The sequence below is a fragment of the Eublepharis macularius genome, chromosome 6 (genome assembly GCF_028583425.1).
Source record: "Eublepharis macularius isolate TG4126 chromosome 6, MPM_Emac_v1.0, whole genome shotgun sequence".
NCBI classification, from domain to species: Eukaryota; Metazoa; Chordata; class Lepidosauria; order Squamata; family Eublepharidae; genus Eublepharis; species Eublepharis macularius.
This window is the reverse complement of record NC_072795.1, coordinates 104,519,870-104,543,823: the sequence shown is the minus strand read 5'-3', so window position 1 is coordinate 104,543,823 and position 23,954 is coordinate 104,519,870. Positions and strand designations below refer to the sequence as shown.

Sequence of the window (23,954 nt, the reverse complement as noted above, 5' to 3'; positions counted from 1 at the left end):
GAGACAAAATACACTCAAATTACACAGGTAATTCGAGTGTATTTGAGTGTAATTTGAGTATAATTCAAGTGTATTTTGTCTTGTGTGGTTTGATCCTATGACTACAGCAGACAAGTACATATCACATCAGAGGGTAAGCATGTGGAGTTCTGTTCACTAGGGTGTATGAACTGAGAAAACTTCCATTTCAGTTTTGAATCCAGAGTTTCCAAATGAACTATGTACTGTTATTAGTTTTTTCCAGGTGGAATGTTGCCAGTTTGGATCCAGTCCTTTTGTTTTTGATGTTATCATGATTTTCAGCCCCCTTCTTTGCAATGAGACCTTTGAGGCTCTTAGGGGCAACTAGTTTTGCACTTAACTACACCAAAAATCACAGTTCTCTCCCTCTAAACCATTGACACACCAAGTTTGAGCACAGTGTTTATGGATCCTGAAGTATGCTTGGGGAAGTCAGGTGTTAGAAGTGCATGCACACACTGTTTTTTTCAAGGGAAGTTAGGGAAACAAGGCTCTGGGCAAGTTATTTTTGCTCTTATCCAAAAACCACATGGACCATTAGTCTCCCTCCTTCCAAACCATCAATCCACTGAGTTTTTCCTCATTTACACTACTCACACATCAGTGGAACCCACAGAAGGCGATTGTCAGTGGGAGCACACTATGATGAGAAACTGACTGGCAAAGTGGTAGTGGAATGGTGGTGGTGGTGGAACACGGCCCAAGCAGGAGAGCCTTCCCACCAGCACAGAGTAGTGACATTGTGATGCAGTAGGACCCTTATTCCACTGAAGGGTTAATGTGAATATTAGTTCCTTACAGTGCAATCCTATGCAGAGTTATGCCAGTCTAAGCCCCTTGAAATGGGCTTAGAGTGGAGTAACTCTGCTTAGGATTGCACTGTTAGTTTCCTTACTGAAATGCATCTGGCCTGAGGCACTTTTGTTCCCCCCTTATCTTCCCAAGGTCCTATATCCAGGAGAAGATCCTTGATTGATTTGAGAGTTTGGAGAGGGTAAGAAAATAATAATGATGTTAGACTTCTGGAAAGTTCCCAGAAGCATGGAATTCACCACATGTCATCTGGTAGAGCAGGCAAAGTCCTATAACTGAGCATGGGTCAGTGTATAATTTTTCCTGTCTATTCTGATACCTCTTTATCAGCTGTCGGGTATTGAATGTATTATCTAGTCAGCTAGCTTAGTTATTTTAATGCTACATGATCTGATGAGACTGTACTAGCTTTTCAACAACTTTATTCTATTTGTTATTTAATAAAGATATTTTTACACAGTAGTGTTTATTTGTGACTGAGACCACCTTGGAACCCAAGAAAGGTTTTCTAATAGCTTTGCTTGGTTTGGAGAAAGGCTCCTCGGGATTGCAGACATTGGAACCTGAAAGACATTTTGCTCCAGAGAGTTTAGCCTCAGGGGGGCAAGTTGTTACAGACATTAAAAACAATCCTGCTTCATGTTTACTTTTTTCTTTCTCTATACTGTTGATAAACTATCACCTTTGCATCCTGCGGTTGCCTCTTGCTGCTATGTTTCCTTGTGCGTTGCAGTTTCATTCCCATGATGAGGTGCAAATCCAAATCCGCAGCATTCCACTGCAAAATGAGGTGTTCTTGCGTCAATCACTGCCAATCTTCTCCATCACTCAAGTGCAGACAGGCAAAATGATTGTCTGAATCCACCGCCATCCCAATCCCCCAAAGGTCTGATTTTTTCATAAGCTTTCCTTTTGCTATGGGAGCAGGCAGAATTGTTTTGTTTTTCCTTTTAAAATCTTTAATGTAAATCAAAGATGTGGCAGATGCAGGCTTAAAAAAATTAAATTACAAAGCAATAGTACAGTCTAAAACATCTAAAAATACACAGTTCAGAGAGAGAAAACGCATCAAAAGAATTTGAAATCCCACTGGAAGAAAAACTTCTGAGCAACAGAAGCCCCAGTGAAAAAATCCCCCAAACTCTGTGCATTGACCTAGGCAATGAGAGACGATGAAACCCCAAGTGACTAATGGAAGGAAAAGCAAATGTTTCAGTATTTGGAGGCTAGATGTGGGGAGGGAAATTGGGGAGAGAAAGAAAGAGAGGGGAGACATTGCCAGCTGTCTTAGTGGGTGGCACGTAATCCACTGCACAAAGCAAAAAGTGGGCTAAGATTCCAGGGGGACCTGCCAGCCTGTCCTAGTGGCTGGAAGGGCAACATTATAAGAAGCAACAGAAAAGGAAATCAAGACTTGTGGCAAAGGGATCATTTGAAAATATGACAGTGCCAGTCCTTGAACTATTTCTGCTATGGCATCTCTGCTGTCTTTGTTACTTGTCAGAGAGGGGATAACTTGTCACCATGGCAACACAACATACATAACGCAGAAAAAGTTAGAATCCCTTTATGTTCCAGAGCCTGTTAAACCTCGAGTCTTTCTAGGCCTGTTAATGCTCACTGGAAATGATCACTGATATTAGGAGGGAAGGGTGGAAGGATACGGAATTCAAGTGCATAATCAACAGTCAGAACTGATGAGTCCGCAGCAGTTAAGAATGCAACGTTAACATTCCTGAAAATAGAAGGCTGTTTGCCTTCTACAACCTCAGATCTAAGTAGTAAGATTTTGGCAGGATATTTTTTTTTTACTAAGCATAATATGGAGATGAAGGAGACATAATTTATAAATGTTAACAGACAGAGGAGACTGCAAAATCAGGAATGCCCAGTATTTGGAAACTCATGTGGATGCAGCAGTCGAAAGAATCTAACTGGCCATTTTCGGACAGGCTCTTTCCAGCAGGGCAATGTGTAGAGGCCCAATTTGGCTGTCCATGGCATGGAGATGTTAGTCTATGGTGTTGAGGTGAGATGGGGGGGGGGCGGAATCTCTCCTGGAGTTTGGGCCTGCTAGTGAGTGACGCCGCAAGGTACCTGGCCAACAAATCACATTAATCAGTACTGAACAGCAATAAAGCATAGTCTGTCGCTGAGTGCAGTAATATATTCAAATGTTCAGGCCCTTCCTGTGAGTCAGTGACTACTGCTGAAAATTTATAATATCACCATTGAGTAGGCAAGTCAATTCAGTTTCACAGTTTAAAAAGTTATTTAACTTAGGTTCACAATACTTGACGGGAATAGCTGAAGGTTCCATTGGCTCATAGATCAGTAGCTTTTCTTCTTCATTTCCTTTCTGAGGATATAATCAATTTAGCTGACGTACATAAGTAAGTCAACACATTCTCAAATTCCTCCAACCTACAAACTATTCCATCTGAGTTGTTGCTAGTTGAAGTCTTAGGAGGAGGTGAAAAAGAAATACATTCAACATCAATTAAGGGGTTTGGATGGCTGTGGGAACAAGTAGTAGACATGAGCATGAACCAAAAAAAATTAATGAACCAGTAGTTCGTGGTTCACTACCGCTGACAAACCCAAACCAGCGAACCACAATGAACATTTCCTGCTGACGAACCGGTTTGAGGTTTGTGGGGGTCAGAACAGCCCCCATTGGACTTAGAGAGCTCATATTCCCAGGGAGTGTTTAGCAGGCTCTGCTCCAGCCAGCACCCAAGTTTGGTCAAGATTGCAATAGGGATCTTGGAGTTATACCCACTCCAATCTGAGGCCCCCAGGAAACTCCCATTCGATACAATTAGAGCCACCAGTTGATGTTGGCCCCGTGTACAAGGGGGTGGCAGTCAGAACTGCCTATCGGGGTTTGCAGGGATGAGATTGGAGTGCCCATGGCTACAGAACACCGCCCTCCCCCCTCCCCCTGGGTGTCTTCTCCCATGTAACCAAATTGCAGTTCCATGGTTGGAGGAAGACCTGCCAATCAAGGTAAGCTGGGCTTCGATTCGGGTTTCCAGGGCGACAGAAGGAGTTCAGACAGTGTTCAGGCATTCCCCCAGCTCCGTTTCCAAGGGAATTGATTGATGGTGCCTGACTGTCTGGCTTCATGAATCGCAGGTGAACTCAATGAACCGGGCTTCCAACGAACGCTGGTTCATTGGCCATGGACCCTCACAAACTGCCGGTTTGCGAACAGACAATCAGGTTGTTCGTGGTTTTTTTTGGTTCGTAATGTGGTTCGTGCCCATGTCTAACAAGTAGGCTCCTTTATAGAATTAGTGTCTGGCTTCCTTATAGGCTATTCACTTCCATTACCTGTCACAGGGGGCTGATTAACATTCCTTTTGACAATAAGTGGCTTTTGACAATAAGTGGCTGAAATATCCAAACAGGAGTGATTTGGTGGGACAGTAGAAAGGTTTTCATTTTTAGCAACATTAAGGGGAGAGTAGATTGTTTAAAAGTCAAAAGCACCCTCTTAACTGCTGACATCTTTGGCAGCCAATTAATGGCAATTATATCTACCAACTGAAGATCTATTTAAGGAGTTTACTCAAGGAATTGATGACATTTCTACATGAGTTCCAGAGTTCAGCGTTCCATCCAATGCAAAGTGTAACCTGGTTTAGTGGTAATATCCAATTGCAACCCTGAAGAGCACAAACAGCCTGAGCACCAGTTTGACAATGATTTAAGGGTGCACTTGGATACGTTTGCAAGTTATCTAATCTGGTATCTTCAAAATGTGGCATATTGGCATTGGAAGGAGAACATGTCTTGCCAAATATTGAAAGCTTCAAATTTGCTTAGCAGACGTTCAAGTTTGCTACACACTGAGGCAAGTTGTTCATAAATGCCAACTATTATTTTTGCTGTCAGTAAACATTGCTTATCCACAAATTCCATGACAGCAGAATGCTGTGTTTCATTGGTAACAACAGGGCTCATTAGGATTGCTTTGCCCAAGAAATGTCTTTATGAAATGAACTGGTTCCCAGTTCATGGGAAGAATTCTCAGAAATATGGAATGCATTTGAAGGAGTCATGTATTTTAAAAAAGTAACAATAAAAATGAAAACTGGCATAAAGAATAGACATAATCAAAAATTCTAAAAGAATATACAGAATTTTTTTTCCCAAAGTCAGATTTGTTCAAAAAAGATTTGGCCCTGACTCGCATGAACACACAAGAACTGGTCTGCAGAATTATTAACCTCCTTTTATTCAGATTGTCTATTATGAAAAGCCTCTGATGACACCGTCAGTCAGATTTTGGATAGCCCATTCCAAATTAATCTGGCACTGCTGTTGACTTGTTCATGCCTGCCTGAACTCATACCTGTACTAAGAAGTGCCAAACTTCAACTGTTTCCCGTCCAAATGCTGTACTGCATATATTATCAAGCCCTTCCCCTAATTTCCTTGACTGTGCAGCCAATGAGAGACTAGATTAGATAAGTCTCCTTTCTTCTTTAGATGCCTTCTGGTGCTGGATCAACTGGAGTGGCTGGATTAGGTAAACCTCCCTTCTTCTGTAGATGCCTCAGATTGCTTGGATACGTGACAGATCCAAGTTCTACTAAAGAACAGCAGCAGGTAAGCAAAAACTTCTTTGATCTGATTATAAAATGTACTTTTTGTCTTAGAAATGGAATTTTAAGAGCATTTAAAAAGATAGATATGATAATGAATCCCATAAGGCATAATCCATTTAAAGTTAAGCATGTTAAATGTCATTAAATGAACAATGGTTAAAAATCACATGCAAGAGGTTAACTTCCATCAGAATCTAAGTGCTTGGCAATATGAGATTAAAGCACGTTTAACATTCTCTAAATTGCTTCAGTCATAGGTATTTTGCAAAACAGCTTTATATTCTTTGGATTTTAAACCAATGCAAACTGTTGGGAACTCATCAAAACAAGTTTCTTAAGAACATGTTTAGGGTGGATACTTTCATCCTAAAAGCAAGAACATTGCAGAAGTTTTGGATTACCCATGAAATTCTGTTCTAGCACTCTACTTCACACTTTTCAAAATGAACGAGGATGGGGTTGTTTTTAGAAGAGCTGACATTCCATAATCAGAATACCCAACAATGACAACCAAATGTCAGCAAGCATTATATTTAAATCTGCAAAGGTGAGAAGCCTGAATCAGTACTGTAAATAAAAGAAATTGTGAAGTGTATGTTCTCAACAAGATTTAGAGGCCATTCAATTCTTTTACTCATATTTGTATTTTCCAGTGTATCTCATACTTATTGACATTATTTCTATGATTTGACAGCCAGCTTATTTTGAAGAGAATTTTTGGCATTCCAACCATCTTGTACAAAAACGTATCGTTAGAATAGTATCAAAAGACTGGTAGAATAACGTACTTATTCATAAAGCTATATACATACACATATGTAATGTTTTTCTGTTTTGTTTGCCTTTGGACCTTTATTACAGCTCCTCTTTACATTACCTTAAACCTACCTCAGGAGAGCCTTGGTCACAACCAACACTCCTCCCCCCCCCCCACACAGAGCTTCAGGTGTTCTCTACATTAATCAGGACTTTACCTCAAGAACACCTTCCCTTTGGGGTTCGAATTCCACTTCTAACACCACCTGTGGCATTTTGGCCTGTTTGTGTAACCTATGTATTGCTTGTCTCCCTGACTCACTCAGGTTTTCACTGCCACCAAAAGCCTTCACCTTAAATTTCTTCAATTTAACTGGTATTATAGGCAGACATGTGCACAAACAGAAAAAAACCCAAACATGGTGTCCGTTGTTTGTTGCCATCCACGAACAACTAACATTGATGAACATGACCTGTTCACGAACATGTTCGTTGTTCGTGGGGGCCAGAAAGCTCTCCTCCAGCCATCAAGACCCCTACTGCACCACTCCCAGAAACCTTACTAGAGCAGGCAGCAGGAAAGGTATCAGTAATAAATAATAGCTTGGCCTAGAGGCTGGCAGCAGCCCTGGGACTTGAAGAGGTAGATCCCTATCCCACCATACACAAAGAAAATTCAAGCTCCAATGCACTCTCCCTGTCTCTCTCAAAATGCCAACAACTGTCTCTCCATCTCCACTGTCTGCAAACCAGAGCTGGGAGTCCCCCCCCTCCCCGCTCCTTGATTCCTTGTAACAAATTTGGAGCTCCACACCTGAAAGGAAGATCTGTCTATCAAGCTAAATTGGGCTTAGATTGGGGTTTCCAGGGCAACAGCAGGAGTTCAGACAGAGTTCAGGCAGTCCCTGCCTCCGGTTGCCAAGGGAATTGATTGCAGGTGCCAGACTGTCTGGCCTGACCAACAGCAATGAATGAGGCTTGCAAGGAACATCTGTTCATTTAGAGTTCGTTTAGAATGGGGCCTCACAAACAGCTTGTTCGCAAACAGCTGATTGGGTTGTTTGTGGCTTTTTTTAGTTCGTATTGCTGTTTGTGCCCATCTCTAATTATAGGAAGGCTTATGTACAGGTAATAGTATGACAGAATAGTCAGCGTGTGAGGGTAGTTGTGTGAGGTTAAAAGGGATCATAAGTTTCAGATGAATCAAGTGTTTTGCTTAAACTTTCTTTACATGCAAAACATTAAAATATATTTTCTTGGCACAATTTCATTGCTTCATTTCCAATGTCCATAGTTAATTTCCTAGTGCATCTCAGTGCTGGGAGAAATTCTTACCATATTCTTAAGGTAGTGGAGCTTTCTTAGGTTCTGGTTGTGCAAGCCTAAATAGTAGTGGTCGTTTCTGTGACACAAACAATATAATTATTGTTTATTGATTGTCTATTCATATCTCCTAATTTATGTAGTACATTTCTGGAAGTAGCATTTTTACTATTCCCAAACTTGACAAATTGTATTGAAAGTAGATCAACTCATTTTACAATGAAATGTGATGTGATCCTATGCACAGTAACATAAACAGTGACACAACTGAAATAAATAAAACTTCCCAAAGAGTTGGGTGGTGACTGGTGAGGTATATGTCCTTACTGCTTTTTCTGCCTTGTTCTCAGTGTCTTCCTTTAAGTCGTCTGACCCTTGAAAGCTTACACTCTGAAAATCTTCTTGATCTCTAACATGCCACTGGACTCAAATCTTGCTGTTTTACTGCAGACCAACAGGGCAGCCCACCTAAACTACCCTAAAAATTGATAGTTTCAGGGACAAGACATTATGTTTCTTTTTTTGAAACTGCTGGCATTGATTTACACAGGTCAAACATGTGGCTGTTTCTGATAGTGGCATGCTTAACCCAACAAGCTACCAGGACACAAGAATTCAGAACCAAGAGACATCTGAATCCTCAAGAGTTTATGACTGTTGTAAGTTGCTAACCTTGATGCATTGGGAAATAGTGGATGTTATTCATCAGAGATGCTGAGAACTTTGTGATTGATCATCAAACTTACTTTGCTTTAAATGCTTGTTTTGGTTTGGTTCGTCTTTGTTTGTTTCAGTCAAGCCTATCAGAATGCAGCTACACATTACAAAGTTTCTCGTGTTTCTTAGCTGATATTTGCTCCATTGTAAAAATCATGTTGCTTATTTGGCTGCATACAAGATTCACAAAGGAGCTACTAGTGGCTTCCTGGGGCTTTGGAGGATTCCAAAACAACAGGGGGAAAGGCTAACCCCTCTTCTCCCTGTTTGCTGTTGTCACCAACAAAAAATTGCAAGTGTGTCTCTGAGACACAAAACTCCCATTGCACACGTAATGCTAACTCCCCTAGCACTTTGTGGTGTTCAGTGGGATTCTATTCACTCACCTTCAACATTTACTCACAAGGAATATTGTGAGTTGTTTTCACATGTACACTGGCACCATTTGGTATGGTGGGCTGTCTCTTTTAAAAGCAATATAGTTAAGCGGTATGTGCTGCTTTTGCACCAGTGCAGTTGGCAGCATTTCTTCCTCCCCTCTCTTTCTTCTTCATAGACAGGAACCCACCCACCCCATCCTGAATTTATGCACCTCTTTGGCTGAGAAAGCCTTGGTGAGTCACAGATCATTTCTACAGATAAGTGAAGGGAAGAACATATTGGGAATTTATCTTAAGGAGAAGATTACAAGGAGGAGGAGGAGTTTTGAGGCAAAGAGGTTAGGTGTGGATTCTGTTATGAATCTTCCAAGTGTAGATTCTCTGTGTAAGGGAAGAATGGGAGAGTTCAGGTAGCAAGGTTAGGTGTGAATCTCTATTAATTAATTGAGTATTAATTAATGTAGATCAGCCATCAACAAAGTAGCACATGTATATAGGTTTGCCTTCATTCTGTGATATTGTCACACTAAAAAGCCTCCTAATAGCAATGTACAAAAATCAAACAGAAGAGGATAATCATACAAAACCGATTGACTGAAACAACCTATGTAGAAGGCTCCAGTATCTTTAACAGATGTATAATATGTAGGGTTGCCAGGTTCCCTTACAGTCCTGGCAGGAGGCTGAGGACTTTCTTGTGGTCCCAGCATGCTCCACTTCTGGGTAACGATGAGAGATTCCACACACGTTGGATAATGCACTTCTAATCCTCTTTATAGATCATTTGGAATTGATAAAGTGCATTGAAAGTGCATTATCCAACATGTGTGGAATCAGCCATCATCACTTGGGTGCAGGAGGATACTTTCACTTTGCAAAGAGCTGATTTGGGCCTCAAATGGACTCAAGCCAGCCTATTTGGGGCCCAAATCTGCCCTCTGCAAAGTGTGTGCACACTTTTGGGACTGTGCAATGATGACACTCCTGGGAGTGATGCTGTCACGCCACCCCCTGGAGCACGCCCTGCAAGCCCATTCCCACGCTCTTCTCCTCCACCAGCCAGGTGAATAGTGGCAAGGGTGGAGGGTGAAAGTAGGGGATCCCCTGCCCCCACTGGGGGAATAGGATCCCTAATAATAGCCAGAAATTTAAAAGCCAAGCATTTCCCATAATTGCATCTATATTTTGTTTCCTGAATTTCTGCTTCTTGTGCAGACATTAGACCAGAAAATACTTCAATGAAGGCTTGGCTTCATTCCTGTGAGTAAGATTACCACCTTTTTGCTGGATTTTGCATCTGTATCTTTAACAGAGTTTTGATCTAAAGCAATAATGGTGATTCATGACTAAGGTAACATTTGATTCGACACTTCTTAGACAGCATTTTATTTACTCTTCTATGCTAGCTACTACCAAAAATTAGTTTTAACACAGTATTTGAAATCAATTTATTTTAATTTTTAATATATTTTGTTATGAGGGTTTAGGCCTTGTAAAGTTATTAAACAGTAATTTTGTTCCTGGATATTTTTACCTCAAAGGATGTTGTTCCTGCAAATGTGCTGGAAATGTTAAGATATCTTTTTCATCAAAATATATAAATCTGATTTTTGCCAAAAAAAATTCTTGCAGAGTGAAGTCATCCAATATTGGAGGTACCCCAGCGAAGAATATGAAGTGCTGACCAAGGATGGTTATTACTTGCAAATAAACAGAATTCCTCATGGAATTCACAGCCTTGAGAAGAAAGGTATTTTTGTCATGCTGGTGTTTTATGCAATAGCTTGATGGTGCCATTCATCAGTTCCCTCTTATCATAAAGAACCACTGGAGGATTAATTTGTCCTGATCACCTGTTGACAGTGGCTTGTATGATTCTTCTTGCCTTTCCCCCTCCCCTTTTCCTGTAATGCCTTGATTCCTTCTGTCGCTTTACAATCTGGACAAATGGCAGTTTTGCATCATGAATGAATTCACAAACTATTATTTGAGCTTGCTCTTCAAACAAGAATTGGAAAATTAGGCTGTGAATGTGTTATCTCCATTAATGTTGATTGGAGAAGAAGAGAATGGACTGGGAGGAGCTGCTTTAGACAGAAGAAATTAGGAAATTGTGGGGAAAGTGTATTTCTTCAGCTGAAAGGGACTGTACTTTTCTACTCTTTTTCTCTGGCTTATTCACCACTGCTCAAAATATCGTAACCACTTCACTTTGGACAATTATACAACACTACAGTACGTGTATGAATATCAGGAGCATATTGATGTATCCAGGCATAGAATTTCTTCCCATAGAATCACTAATTTCCTTCCTAGGTAGGTGACAAAAGCATCATAGTAGGCAGTTTTGATGCTTTAGGTGAGTAAACCATGCAGAGTATTGGTCCTCTGATTGTCTAATGCTCTCTTTCTTTCCTTCCCAGGGACTAAGCCACCTGTGTTACTGGTACATGGTTTGCCAGGTGAGGGCAGGATGTGGATTGCAAATCTTCCCAACAATAGCCTGGGATTTTTTCTAGCAGATGCTGGATATGATGTCTGGATACTAAATACCAGAGGATCATCCTGGTCTAGAAGACACCAAAACCTTTCAATTTACCAGGAAGAATTTTGGGATTTCAGGTAAATTCAGGTGGAAGTTTCGGTCTTGGATGGATGAAAAGGTAGGAAGCTTGTCCTGAGTTCTTTCCCTGAAGTATATTTAGATTGATCTTACATTGTCTTATCGGAAGGCAGTTTTTTCCCCAACTTTATAGGACTGATCCTCATTCCAGAGTGTAGTGATATTTTCATCTTGAGGTTCCATAATTGCTTGGCAATATAACATATTTATGAGTTCTATATTACTTCACCATCATTTTTCTTTTTCCTGTATTCTTCCACTCAAGTATTCAAAACTTGTAGGGGAGAGGGAAATCCCACCCATCCTTCTTGGCTGTTGTCTTCCCTCACCCTCTGCCTCTTTTTCCTCCTCCTCCCTTCCTGCTGCCCCCTTTATTGCCACTCCCCCTCTAGTTGGCTCATGTCCTCCTTCCTGTGCCAACACCTTAGTTCCCTTACTTGTTTGCTTGCCACTGCCTGTTCCCTGCCTCTGTCATACCTTCTTTTTCCTTGGTCACCCACTGCCTCTGCTACCACTTTAAACCAAATCACACGTTTCCACCACCTCTCTTTCACACATTTCCACCACCTCTCTTTCCCTCATGCACCTGCTGCACGCACTGCTGTCTCCTCCTGTTATCATTGTCCTTGATACTGTCCCATCTTGTTCCAATTCCCACTATGCTAGCAGATGCCCACTGCAACAAAGTTTGCAGGATTGCTAGTAGGGGTGTGCAATTTGATATACCTGGTCTGAAAATATACATGAAAAATACCTTATTGGAATTGGAATCCTCAAATATACCTGAACAATACCAACAAGGTATACCTAGTCCAAAAATATATATTTATATATTGCCTTTCTAACCTGTGGGGACCCAAGCAAGCTTACGTTATTCTACTTGTCTCCATATTATACTCACAACAATCCTAGAGTTAGGTTGGGCTGAGCATATGTGACTGGATCAAAGTTTCGCAGTGAGCTTCCACACCAGAGTGCTGATCTGAACCTGAGTCTCCAAGATCATGCTCTGACAGTCTAACCACTACATTACACTGGTGGTTTCTTGGAGAGATAACTAGATGCAAACCAAATAATGAACCAAAATTTGGCACGAACCGGGCCATTTCGGCATTCGTGAACTGGTGGTTTGTGGAACCCCATTTTCCATGAATCACCATGGCATTTAAGGCCAGTTCGTAGGTTTGTATTCAGTTCATGAAGCCAGACAGCCTGGCACCAATCCATTAATTTCCTAGGCAATGGAGAAGGACCTTCTGCAGCCATGGAAACACCAATCATAGCCCTCAAAACCTTGATAGGCAGCTCCAGCTGCCAACCAGAGAGCTCCTGTTCTGCTCTATGAGAGCAAGGAACAAGGATTAATTCCCTAGGCAATGGAGGGAGTGGACCTTCTGCAACCTGGGAACACCAATCTTAGCCCCCAAACCCTTGATAAGCACTCTGGGTGCCAACCAGAAAGCTCCTATTCTACTTTATGAGAGCAACGAGTATATAACTCTAAGCTCTCAACTGTGTTGTTCCACTTTCCATCAAGCAGAGAGGGAGTGAGGAAGTGCTGTTGGGAGTTGGAGTGAGAGGGGGCAGATTTTGGAGGGTTTTGGTGGAGTTGCTGATAAACAGTCTGTTTCTTATTTAGAGCACCTTTTCCAGTTAGGAAGGTGTTTGTGTGGTGGGTTAGGAGCCTTTTCCTCCACCTCAGTCCCAGGCCTACTGCTAGGCTCTGGGGCCAAGCTTCATGGTTTCTTCTGCTGAGGGCTCACAGTACGCTTTTTATTTTGTTTATTAATTATTCTTACTTTGAACACCTGTCCCGCTTGGGATGGTGCCTGGTTGGTGGGTTATGGATTCCTTCCCCCATCCCAGCTTCAGGGCCACTCCCAGGATCAGAGACCAAGCTCAGTGGGTTCCTCAGCTGAGGCTCACAGTATTATTATTTATTTTGTTTGTTAATTATTTTTATTTTGTGCACCTGTCCCACTAGGGAAGGTTTCTGGGTGGTGAGTTAGGGGCCTTTTCTCCCTCCCCAGTTTCAGGGCGGCTGCCAGGCTCTGAGGCCAAGCTTAGTGGGTTCTTTGGTTGAGGGCTCTTCTTATTAGTACCACGAGGGTTAGAGTAAGGGGCAAGTGTGGTTGTGGGAGGAAGAAGTCCCAAGCTCATCCTGCTGACCCACCAGTGCCCAGCAATAGTGGGGAGGCCTCAGAATCAGAACCTCTTTTTCATTATCTGTTTGTGTGGATGGAGGAGGAGGCAGAAGAGTTGACAGTGCTGTCAGAGGAAGAGCAGCTGCTAAAACTTTTTGAGGAGGACAACGATGAGGAGGGATCTCAGGGTGCATCAGGGGGTCTTGGAGAAACATCCAGCTCCTCCAGATCCCAACCTCTTGGGGCTGCTCCTGCCTGAAATCCACCCCTCACTCCATCTTCCTGACCCAGCCACACCTCTCCCGGTCCCTGTTTCAGGCCCACACTTTAGTGACACTTCCTAATCCTCCCCAATGACACCTGTGTGATGTTTTGCTGAGCTTGTGATGTCCTGGTGCATATGGGCTTGGACCTCAAGCACCTGTCATCCACCGCCCTCCACAGGCATCTGCAGAGGCACCACTCGAGTCTGTTGCCTCCGGAGCAAGAAGAACCATCCAGCAGGGGGAGAAAGAGGGCTTCTGAGCAGGGAGAATGGGGGAGGGGAACAGAAGTCCACCTCAAGGAAGAAGACTCAAACTCACAATGAGGATGCTTTGGGTGGGAGTAGAACTTCCATCCAGGCTACCCTTCAGGAGGTTGTTCCCTCAAGGTTGGTGGCACTGCCAAGTAAAAGAAACAGGGGGAGGGCTCAGGAGGTGGGCACTTGTGTGGTGACAGAGATAATTTCCCTGGATGGAGTACCTTTGTCCATTGTGGAGTGTGTGGGCTTTGGGCAGGTGCTACATCATTTCACTCCCTGGTATACCATGCCCTTGCAGTGGACCATTGTCCGGAGAGTCTTGCCATCCATCTACTACTCTGTGGTAGAGCTGGTCCATAACGAGCTGTCCAGAGCACAAGAGTGTCCTGAAGCTCTTTCAGGAAACCACCGACCTCTGCTGCTACACAGCCAGCCTGGGGCAAGCCATCCCTCTGATCCTGGCCAAAGAACTGGATCTGAGGGAAGCCCTTCTCCCCAAAGTCAGGGACTTGGTGAGGAGCTTGCAGGCAGGCGTGGCCACCCATTTGCATTCTCTCTGTCAAGAGGGGGTGTACAGACTGGCCTGCATCTGCAACCCTCTTTTAAAGGGCAGCATCACCATGCACAATGCTGAGCTCCAGCTATGGATGCAGGACCTCCACAGGTTGGTGTGCAGGTTGCAGGCAAAATGGTCTGGCCAGAGAGAAGAGGGCATGGAAGAGGGATTGTTGGCAGTGGAGGAGGAGGAGGCAAATCAGCCCGGTGCTCTGTGCGAGCCCACCCAACAAGACCCACCTCACTGGTCCTCAGTGGTGAGCTGGGAGGTTGGTGACATCAGGGAACCCACACGTGCCTTTGTGGAGGACTTAGAGGAGATGAAGGTGCAAGAGTGCCTTGCCGAGCACCCTCAGCCCCCCAACTCCAATCCCCTGGAGTACTGGGCATGCAAAGCTGCAATCTGGCCAGACTTGTCATCTGTGGCCAAGAAGTTCCTCTATTGCCCCCCCACCAGTGTTCAGAGTGAGCAGGTAGTCACCCACCTGGGAACTTGCTCTGTGTTCACTGCTCACCCCTGGACCAGGTCTTGATGGATCAATTGGCCTTCATAAAAACCAATCTCCCCATCCTGGGCTACTCCTCTCCGGACCTTGGGGCTTGAAGATCCAGATTCCCCCACAATGGAAGTTAACCTTGCCCCCCCCCCCAAGAGCTGTCTGGGAATATCATGGCTCTGACCCCACCCCAGTCTCTAGGCCACTGCCAGGCTCAGGGGCTCCTCATTATAGAATGCAATGTTGTTCCCCCAAGGTCTTCTTCCCCCCAGGATCAACCTCCCATCATGGATCCCCTCTATCATTTCCTGTCCAAGAATATCCTGTCTCCCCCCAAAACACCTTCTCCTTTTCCCCAAGATTAATTCCTCTCATAGATTTTCTCTGTCCTCCTGTCCTTTAAAAGAATATTCCTGTGTCCCCAAGAACATCTCCTTGACTGGAGAAGGGTGCCAAGGGGGGCCTATAGAGGTAGACAGGGACAAGGAGCTGGTGATGAGTAGCTGGGAGCGAGCAAGTGAGTTGGAGAAACTAGAGAGCATGACAAGAGTCCAGAGAGAGGGAGAGAGGGATCCAGGGTGTTTCCAACCCCCTTTCTCCCTCCATATCTGAGGCTTTCCTCGAGCCTTAGCCACTGCCCAGGCCAACCTGGAGGGTGTGCCACCCCTGTCCAGGAGCCTGATACATCAATTGGCATTCGTGACTGGCTCCCATTATATCTAATGGAAATTTCTTGGGAGTACCCGCTTGGGGTGTGTGTATAACTCAGACATCTGAAATGCAATCTTCACCAAACTTGGAGGGTGGCTGGAGGAGAACCTGCTGAAGAGCCCCGGTGAGTTTGGCATCTCTGGTTGTGAAAGGGGCCATTCTAGGGCCTGGGGAAGTAACAATCTACAAACAAAATGAACTGGTTGGTGAACCGATGCAAGCTCGTGAAAGTTCATGGTTTGTGAAACATGATAAACCATGAACCATGAGGTTCAGATTTTTTCTGGTTCATGCCCACCTCTAGAGGTAAAAGTAGCTGTTGAACAGAAACAAGCAGCTGGGCCTTGGTGAGTTATGCAAGTCATGTGATATCAAGTTGCCTGTTGGTTGCTTCTGGACCTGTCTCCCAATGAGTCTTCCTTCAAAGGCCAAAAAACCACTGGAAAGGGCTCCTTTCCATCCTCCTGCTGTTCACTAGCAGAAACCAAGCCTGGAATACTGGCTGAACTGTTATGGTTGCCTAACAACTGCCCCTGAGGATATCTAGTTAAAGCTACAGGCAATTCTCTGGATTTAAGTATCCTTAGATCTTTGCCATTTGGTTATTAGTAAATAAGATGGTGTAATAGTTCTAATTTGAATTCTGTAAATATATGTTTTTAGAATATTTGACCCATGTTTATTCTGTTTAGTTCTGGTAATGCAGCAATTTGTGTTTTTTTAAACCAAATTTTAAAAATAACTGACAACCGAGTTTGGTTGGTTTTAAGCAAATTGATTTTAAGCAGATTTTTAAAATAACTCCCAACCCAACCTGTTTAAGTTGGTTAAAATATTTAAATAAATAAAACAAGTAATATTACTCTTTATTTTAAAACTGTTTCCTTAGAACACAAATTTACTCTTCGAATGCTATGGTATTGTTCCAGATTAAACACTTTGTATTGTCATATCTATGTGTCAGTTAGCATAGTTTCAGCTGTGTTGTGTGTCTTTGTATTTCAGTTTCCATGAAATAGGAGTTTATGATATTCCAGCAGCAATAAACTTTATCCTACAGAAAACTGAGCGAGAAGGATTATATTATATTGGCCATTCCCAAGGTGGTACAGTAGGTAAATGAAGAAGAATATAAGAAAATATATTTCATCTTTCTATCCTGCTTTATGTAAAGGAGGTGGTGAAGAGCTTTAGGGTCACCAGACCTTAGAAACCAAGTTTAAACTTAGAATCTAGTTTAGAAGTTCAGTCTTCTGGCTAAGACTCAGAATATAGCTAGGACTCATGATCAGGAGAGAGGTGAAACTTTTAATAGACAGGGACCTTGTGCCATTAAAAGCATTATAACATGAGAATGACTGTATTGGATCAGACTAAGGTTAATCGACTATAGCATTCTATTTCTAACTATGACTATTCAAACACGTCTGAAAGTTCAGAGGATGTAATGAAAGTGATGGATTCCACTATATAAAGCCTAAAATAAAATAAAATTTAATTTTATTTATTTACATTATTTATAGTCCACCTTTCTCACTGAGACTCAAGGTGGATTACACAGTATAAGTCAATATGATCAACAACTGGGACATTCAATATGTAATACAATTGGATAAGGATAGCAGATATTTGAAAACAGACAGAAATCCAATAAAGAACTGAAAGAAAAATGCTGAAACAAAGCACATGAAGGTTGTTGGGGGTTTTCCGGGCTGTATTGCCGTGGTCTTGGCATTGTAGTTCCTGACGTTTCGCCAGCAGCTGTGGCTGGCATCTTCAGAGGTGTAGCACCAAAAGACAGAGATCTCTCAGTGTCACAGTGTGGAAAAGATGTAGGTCATTTGTATCTACTCAGGAGGGGTGGGGTTGAGCTGAGTCATTCTGTAAGAGTTTCCCAGGGTGTGGAATGCTAATGGCGGGAGGCTTCACTGAGTCATTCTGTAAGAGTTTCCCAGGGTGTGGAATGCTAATGGCGGGAGGCTTCACTGTATCCTGAGGAGGTTCTTTTGCATATGGATTGGTGCTTGATGTGCTAATCTTCTCTGCAGGGCTATTGTCGGGTGTGGAGTGTTTTGTTGGCCTGGTGTTTTTCAGAACTGGAGCCCATGCTCTGTTCATTCTTAAGGTTTCTTCTTTCCTGTTGAAGTTTTGCTTATGCTTGTGAATTTCAATGGCTTCCCTGTGCAGTCTGACAAAGTAGTTGGAAGTGTTGTCCAGTATTTTGGTGTCCTGGAATAAGATACTGTGCCCTGTTTGAGTTAGGCTATGTTCAGCCACTGCTGATTTTTCAGGCTGTCCAAGTCTGCAGTGTCTTTCATGTTCTTTTATTCTTGTCTGGATGCTACGCTTTGTGGTCCCGATGTAAACTTGTCCACAGCTGCAGGGTATACGGTATACTCCTGCAGAGGTGAGGGGGTCTCTGCTGTCTTTTGCTAATCGTAGCATCTGTTGTATTTTTCGGGTGGGTCTGAATACTGCTTGAAGGTTATGCTTTTTCATAAGCTTTCCCATCTGATCAGTAATTCCTTTGATATATGGCAAAAACACTTTTCCTGTAGGAGACTGTTTTTCCTTGGTTGTTTGATTCATCCTGGGTTTGATTGCTCTTCGGATTTCATTTCTGGAGTAGCCATTTGCCTGAAGTGCGTGGTTTAGATGATTAATTTCCTCATTGAGAAAGCGCGGCTCACATATCCGTCTTGCACGATCCACTAATGTTTTCATTATGCCTCTTTTCTGTCGGGGGTGGTGATTGGAGTTTTTGTGTAAGTACCGATCAGTGTGAGTTGGTTTCCTGTAGACCTTGTGACCTAACTGAGAGTTTGCTTTGCGGATGACCAAGGTATCCAGGAATGAGAGTTTTCCCTCACTTTCTTTCTCCATTGTGAATTGTATGTTCAGGTGGATGTTGTTGAGATGATTCAAAAACTCCATCAATTCTTCCTCCCCATGGCTCCAAATGATGAATGTATCATCCACAAACCGGAACCATACACTGGGTTTGTGGGGTGCTGATTCTAGAGCTGTTTTTTCAAAATGTTCCATGTAGAAGTTTGCTATAACTGGGCTGAGTGGGCTCCCCATGGCCACCCCATCCATCTGTTCATAGAATTCGTTGTCCCATTGGAAGTAACTGGTTGTCAGACAATGATGGAATAAGGCTGTTATGTCCTCTGGGAAAATCTGATTAATCAGTGCAATAGTGTCTTTTACTGGAACCTTGGTAAACAGGGATACAACATCAAAACTGACAAGTATGTCTTGTGGATTGAGTTTCAGAGAACTGATTTTGTTGATGAAATCTGCTGAATCTTTGATGTAAGACGAGGTTTTCCCGATGTGGTCCTGCAGGAGATCTGCCAGATGTCTAGCTAATTCATATGTCGGTGAACCAATGGCACTCACAATGGGTCGGAGTGGGACTGAATCTTTATGTATTTTGGGGAGTTCATATAGTCTAGGTGGCTGTGCTTCAGTCTTGCATAGTTTGCTGTGCGTGTCGGGATGTAGTGAGGAATTCTTGATCAGCGCATTTGTTAGCCTGGTGATTTTTGCAAGTGGGATCTCGTTTTAGTTTTTTGTAGGTGGAGGGGTCCAGGAGTTCCTTAATCTTCTTTTTGTATTCCTCCGTTTTCATGATCACTGTAACGTCAGGAACTACAATGCCAAGACCACGGCAATACAGCCCGGAAAACCCCCAACAACCATCGTTCTCCGGCCGTGAAAGCCTTCGACAATACAAAGCACATGAAGATTGATATGACATATTATACAATGCAGAACTATCCAGTAGGAGCATATTTGCAGCAACAGACCACGCGCAGTAGTATACCCATTTCTTTACCAACATATTTCTCTTAACCATAACCTTGCAGCACAGCCCTATTACCAGTTTAAGAAGTTAATAATCCATCATTATTCCAGGATCAGGGAGATTGTGTGATAGCTAACTAATTGAATTAAATGGATAATGATCATTGTAGCTGAGTCTGAAGTTCATTATGTATGACAGGATCAGTTCAGGAGCCAAAGAAACTCATAAGAAACGGAGATATCGTCAAGTATCAGAAGTCTATTCCCAAAAAGAGCAATTGGGCAAATTAGATCATCAGATACGAGGGATACAAGTAGATCTGTTGTCAGAAAGGACTTGCACAAAACTTGTGTAAAGTTTACATAAATTATAATTTCTTTGTTAGGGACGTATTCTAGACATAAATATCAGGATAGGGGTTTTTATATATGTCAACGTTTTTCCATCTCTGTGTGATGGGGAAAATGTAAACTTGCTTTTCTTCCCCATCTTATTTCAAACATTATCCGATATTTCCGAATCTGACACCAAAAGATTATGGCTACCTGTATTTTGAATTGGAACTAACCAAGAGCTGAGCCATTTACATGCCCGCTTTACAACTAAAGCAGCATCCATTCCTCAATCTCTCCAGTTTCCTGATACCTGAATTTTGAAGATCAGTGTTCCCTAGTTGATCTAACTGTGCTGTATGATCTATAACTTTTCCAATGACCGTCTTGCAATTCCTAATTCCCTCTCTGGAAGTCCATACATGCCTTTCCTTCTGGAAATGCAAATAACAGGCATCTCGTCCCACAAACGTGTAGTTTTTCCTTGCAGAGAGAATATAGCTTCAATCAGTTTTTTCATAGTCATGAGTTACCCTCTGTGGTGTAGCTAACTAGGGACTGACAATGGAACCCCACAGGCAGACCCCAAGCATTTAATAGGTGGATGTATATATTTTACTGGGGTCCAGGTTTCAAGGAGGCCTGTCCAGGGGTGGGATGGGGGATCCAGTACCATGACATGATCTATTAGTTCAAAAATAAAGTTAAAAGGCTGCTTTCACAAATCTTAAAATCATATGTTTGGAATGGGATTGTTGGTGTTGGGGGAGTATTACAAATTGTATTAGACTCAGAGAAATTATGCTATGGTCCTAAACACGATGAAGAAATTGCCTCATGTAAAATGTTCAGGTCAGGAATGTAATTGATATCTCTTAAAAATTCTAGTGCAGAGATAAGGAACAGTATCACCTGCAATGAAAATTACAGGACTCTGGAGTAGTCCTTTTACTGGCATTTGCTTCAGGGTGTCCAAAAGTATGAATACAAGATAAATAATAGAGGTTAAAAAAGCCTGGCCATGTTCAGTCAAAAATGTTGCAGTTTTTGAAATTCCCTCTCTTTGCAGGATTTATTGCCTTTTCTACCATGCCAGAGCTTGCTCAAAAAGCCAAGCTCTTCATTGCCCTCAATCCTGGCTACACCATTGTGAATGGTAGGGGGCTTAGTTATCTCCTCATAATACTGCCTGACTCATTTAGAAGAGTAAGTATTTCATGAAGTTACTCAGATACTATTACTTTTTCTTTTGTGGGGAAATATTTTTTACATGATCTCTTAGTAAGATCACTTGTATGCTCTGAAAAAAATTCATTAAGAGGCTGTTTGCTGAAATGAACTCTTTTGCATATTAAGAAATGATGTGTTCTATGTAAGTCTTCATAGGTTTAATATTGGGCACATTGAGGAACTGATCGGCTTTCTCAAACGGATCAGATCTTCTCCCACTGTCCATACTTGTTTCATGCTGTTTATCAAAGAGAAATGTTCTGTTCGCATACCCTAAGAGCCACATGGCTCCAGTTCTTGGCATCAGTGGCCACATGGGTCCAGCAAGACAAGCAGCTGGTAATTGTGGATGGAAGATAAATGGTCAGGCTAGGAGCAGAGCAGGTGGTGAGGAGTGCCCAGCCAGATGGTTGGGGCTCCAACAGAAGCTGCTGTGGGGAGATGTTGCAGCAGGAAAAGCAAACTCAATGACTGAAGAGTCAGCAGCTCTGCCTCTTTCTATGCATTTAGTGGAGCTGATCTTATAGTGACTTGAGTATGGAATTCATGGATGTGCATTAAGTTGGTCCAAGCAAGCACTCTGCCTCCTGATCTGGACTTCTTCTTAGGCCTGCCACATCCTTTCATCTTTGAATGGTGGGGGTGATCATGTGTACAAAGGTGATGGTAAATGGGGTGCTAAATCATAGTCAGCAGTGATGGGTACCCCATAACACCCAGGAAAACCTAGGTTCCCATGGCTATCACTGTAGAAACAGGTTGCTCCATGAGCTCCATCTTGGAGCAAGGATCATCCACTGTTACTGGGATGCAGTAACAGCATAACTTGCATCCCAGTAACTTGCTGGGATGCAGGTGGCCCAATGGCTCTTCCTCCTCCTCAGAGTCTGAGGTTTCAGATCCAGATTCTGGCCAGTCATGTGATATGACTGAGAAGAGGTCACTGCGACGTTGAAGACAAATGCTTTGAACTCATTATATAAGAGCAGCACTCATTAGTTTAAGAGGGAAAGATCTGTGACTAGAACTGATAAGGACCCTTATTATGACTTCATTGTGCCTTTTCAAGGTATTTACAATGATGCATGCTTTCTTGTTTTGCAGATTATATGGGGCAACAAAGAATATGGTCTTTTTAATAACCAGATGAAAGTAATTGTTGCTAAGCTGTGTAGCTATGCAGTAATAGACAGGCTTTGTCTCCAATATTTTTTTCTTTGTTTTGGATTTAATAAGAAAAATATGAATGCGGTAAGTATCTTTTATTTATATTTTTGTACAAAAAATGAATAGTCCATATGCACATAAATAGCAACAAAGGGGAACAAAAGAAAACAATGCATACATCACAGACAGTTTAGACATTTATCTTTAGTTTCATAATCTAATGAATAGAAAACCTGTTTCTTGAAAAGTTTTCTATATGCACTCAGTTTTTCAATATTTGTCCCCATGCGCAAGAGTGAAGCAATAAGAAATCAATGTTCTTTTCATGGTTGACCAGCCATGTAAATATTTCCCTCCTTTTTTCTTATGGGTTACCACTTGTGTGCAGTCTCTCCTGGCTACCACAAGTCTGCCAAACTTGTTTAGGCCAGTTGACACAAAACTAGTATCAAGAGGCATCAAGTAGTAGGGTGCTCTTTAAAAAAACTGAATTCAATTAAAGGGCCATTTTCAATGGATGGTACACTTGGCCTCTGGAGTTTGGAGGCCAAGTCTACCACCTATTATTTTCTGGGTGCTCAGCCAGGCCACGGCATAAAAGTCCTGTAAACTGTCAATGCACTGAAGCCCAGCTAGAGCATATTCTCTTCTCCCTTGCCATGCCTGCTGCCTCCCTGAAAGCCCAAACACTACAGAGATTCTGGGAGATAGTTTATTGTTTCCACTGGAATTTCAAGAACACCCCCCCCTTCCCATCCTGTGCCATCTGGGGCCTGCATAAAGCCTTGCAAAGAAAGGTGCTGGAGGATGTGTCAGCCCAGGACCCAGTTCCAGAAGCACCACTACTTTACACTAGAGAAAAGGGACTGTCATGACTCACATGTATATGTCTCCTAGTTTATGGCTGGGAGGCGCAGGATCAGTAGATATGACTGTTCATCAATGTAGAGTTGCTACAGTAGCAGGGGTGCCAGCAGGAAGAGTCCTGGATTCACAGCATCCTGACAGCTGTAGGTACTTGCACTACAAGCACCATAGAAAGTTAAACAGATATGGCATGCTGCCTAGAGCTCTCTCAGCCCCACCCACCTCACAGGGTGATTGTTGTGAGGGCTGTGAGAGTACTACTTTGTAAACCACTCTGAGTGGGCATTAAGTTGTCCTGAACGGACAAATAAAGTTTCAACTCTTTGTATATCCAAGATCTTAGGCATAGCTCTCTTCATTCCATGTGTTGTTGCAAAACAGTGCTTATTTTCCAATGTTCTGAATTATCTTGGGTATCCTAAACAAAGGGAGATATAAATATATAAAAGGATTCAAAAAGGAGTATGTACTTGGTGAACCATCTAGGTAACACAGATGACTTAGTTAAGGTAAGCATTTAAACACTGAGTAGACTGAAGACATTAGCATATCTACAGGACTCCTGACAAGTTCCAATTTAGCTATTTTTGCCTTGGCCAGGAGTGTACCAAATTTAATAATGTTCACAGCCTTTATAATCACTGTATTTATGTGTATACTTTTAGTTTTGTATGTCACAATCCAGATATTGCACACCAATAATCATATTTGGTTGCCTTTTCCCTCTGTGTATTAATGATAGGAGAATTAGTTTAATAGTACCCTGCTGCCATTTATAAATTTCCCTATTACCACTTATCCAAATATATTCCAAGACTCCAATCACAGTGATACAGAAGAAATATGAGTTTTATTATTTCAAGAT

The 23,954-nt window shown here is 42.5% G+C and overlaps 1 protein-coding gene across 2 annotated transcripts in view; it reads left to right on the top strand.

Annotated features, from left to right (window-relative positions):
• Positions 1-5,371: 5,371 nt before the first annotated feature.
• Positions 5,372-23,954, top strand: part of LOC129332099 (lipase member M-like) — a 31,050-nt gene continuing 12,467 nt past the window's right edge. The window contains exons 1-8 of one of the 2 annotated variants that reach the window (XM_054982937.1): positions 8,101-8,188; positions 8,803-8,860; positions 9,842-9,977; positions 10,259-10,376; positions 11,050-11,248; positions 16,685-16,794; positions 20,895-21,031; positions 22,160-22,306. In XM_054982937.1, coding sequence (XP_054838912.1) covers positions 9,969-9,977; positions 10,259-10,376; positions 11,050-11,248; positions 16,685-16,794; positions 20,895-21,031; positions 22,160-22,306 — 720 coding nt within the window. In that variant the 5' untranslated portion in view covers positions 8,101-8,188; positions 8,803-8,860; positions 9,842-9,968. Of the gene's footprint in view, positions 5,452-8,079; positions 8,189-8,802; positions 8,861-9,841; positions 9,978-10,258; positions 10,377-11,049; positions 11,249-16,684; positions 16,795-20,894; positions 21,032-22,159; positions 22,307-23,954 lie in introns of those variants that run through there. The other variant, XM_054982936.1, reaches the window with a different exon arrangement.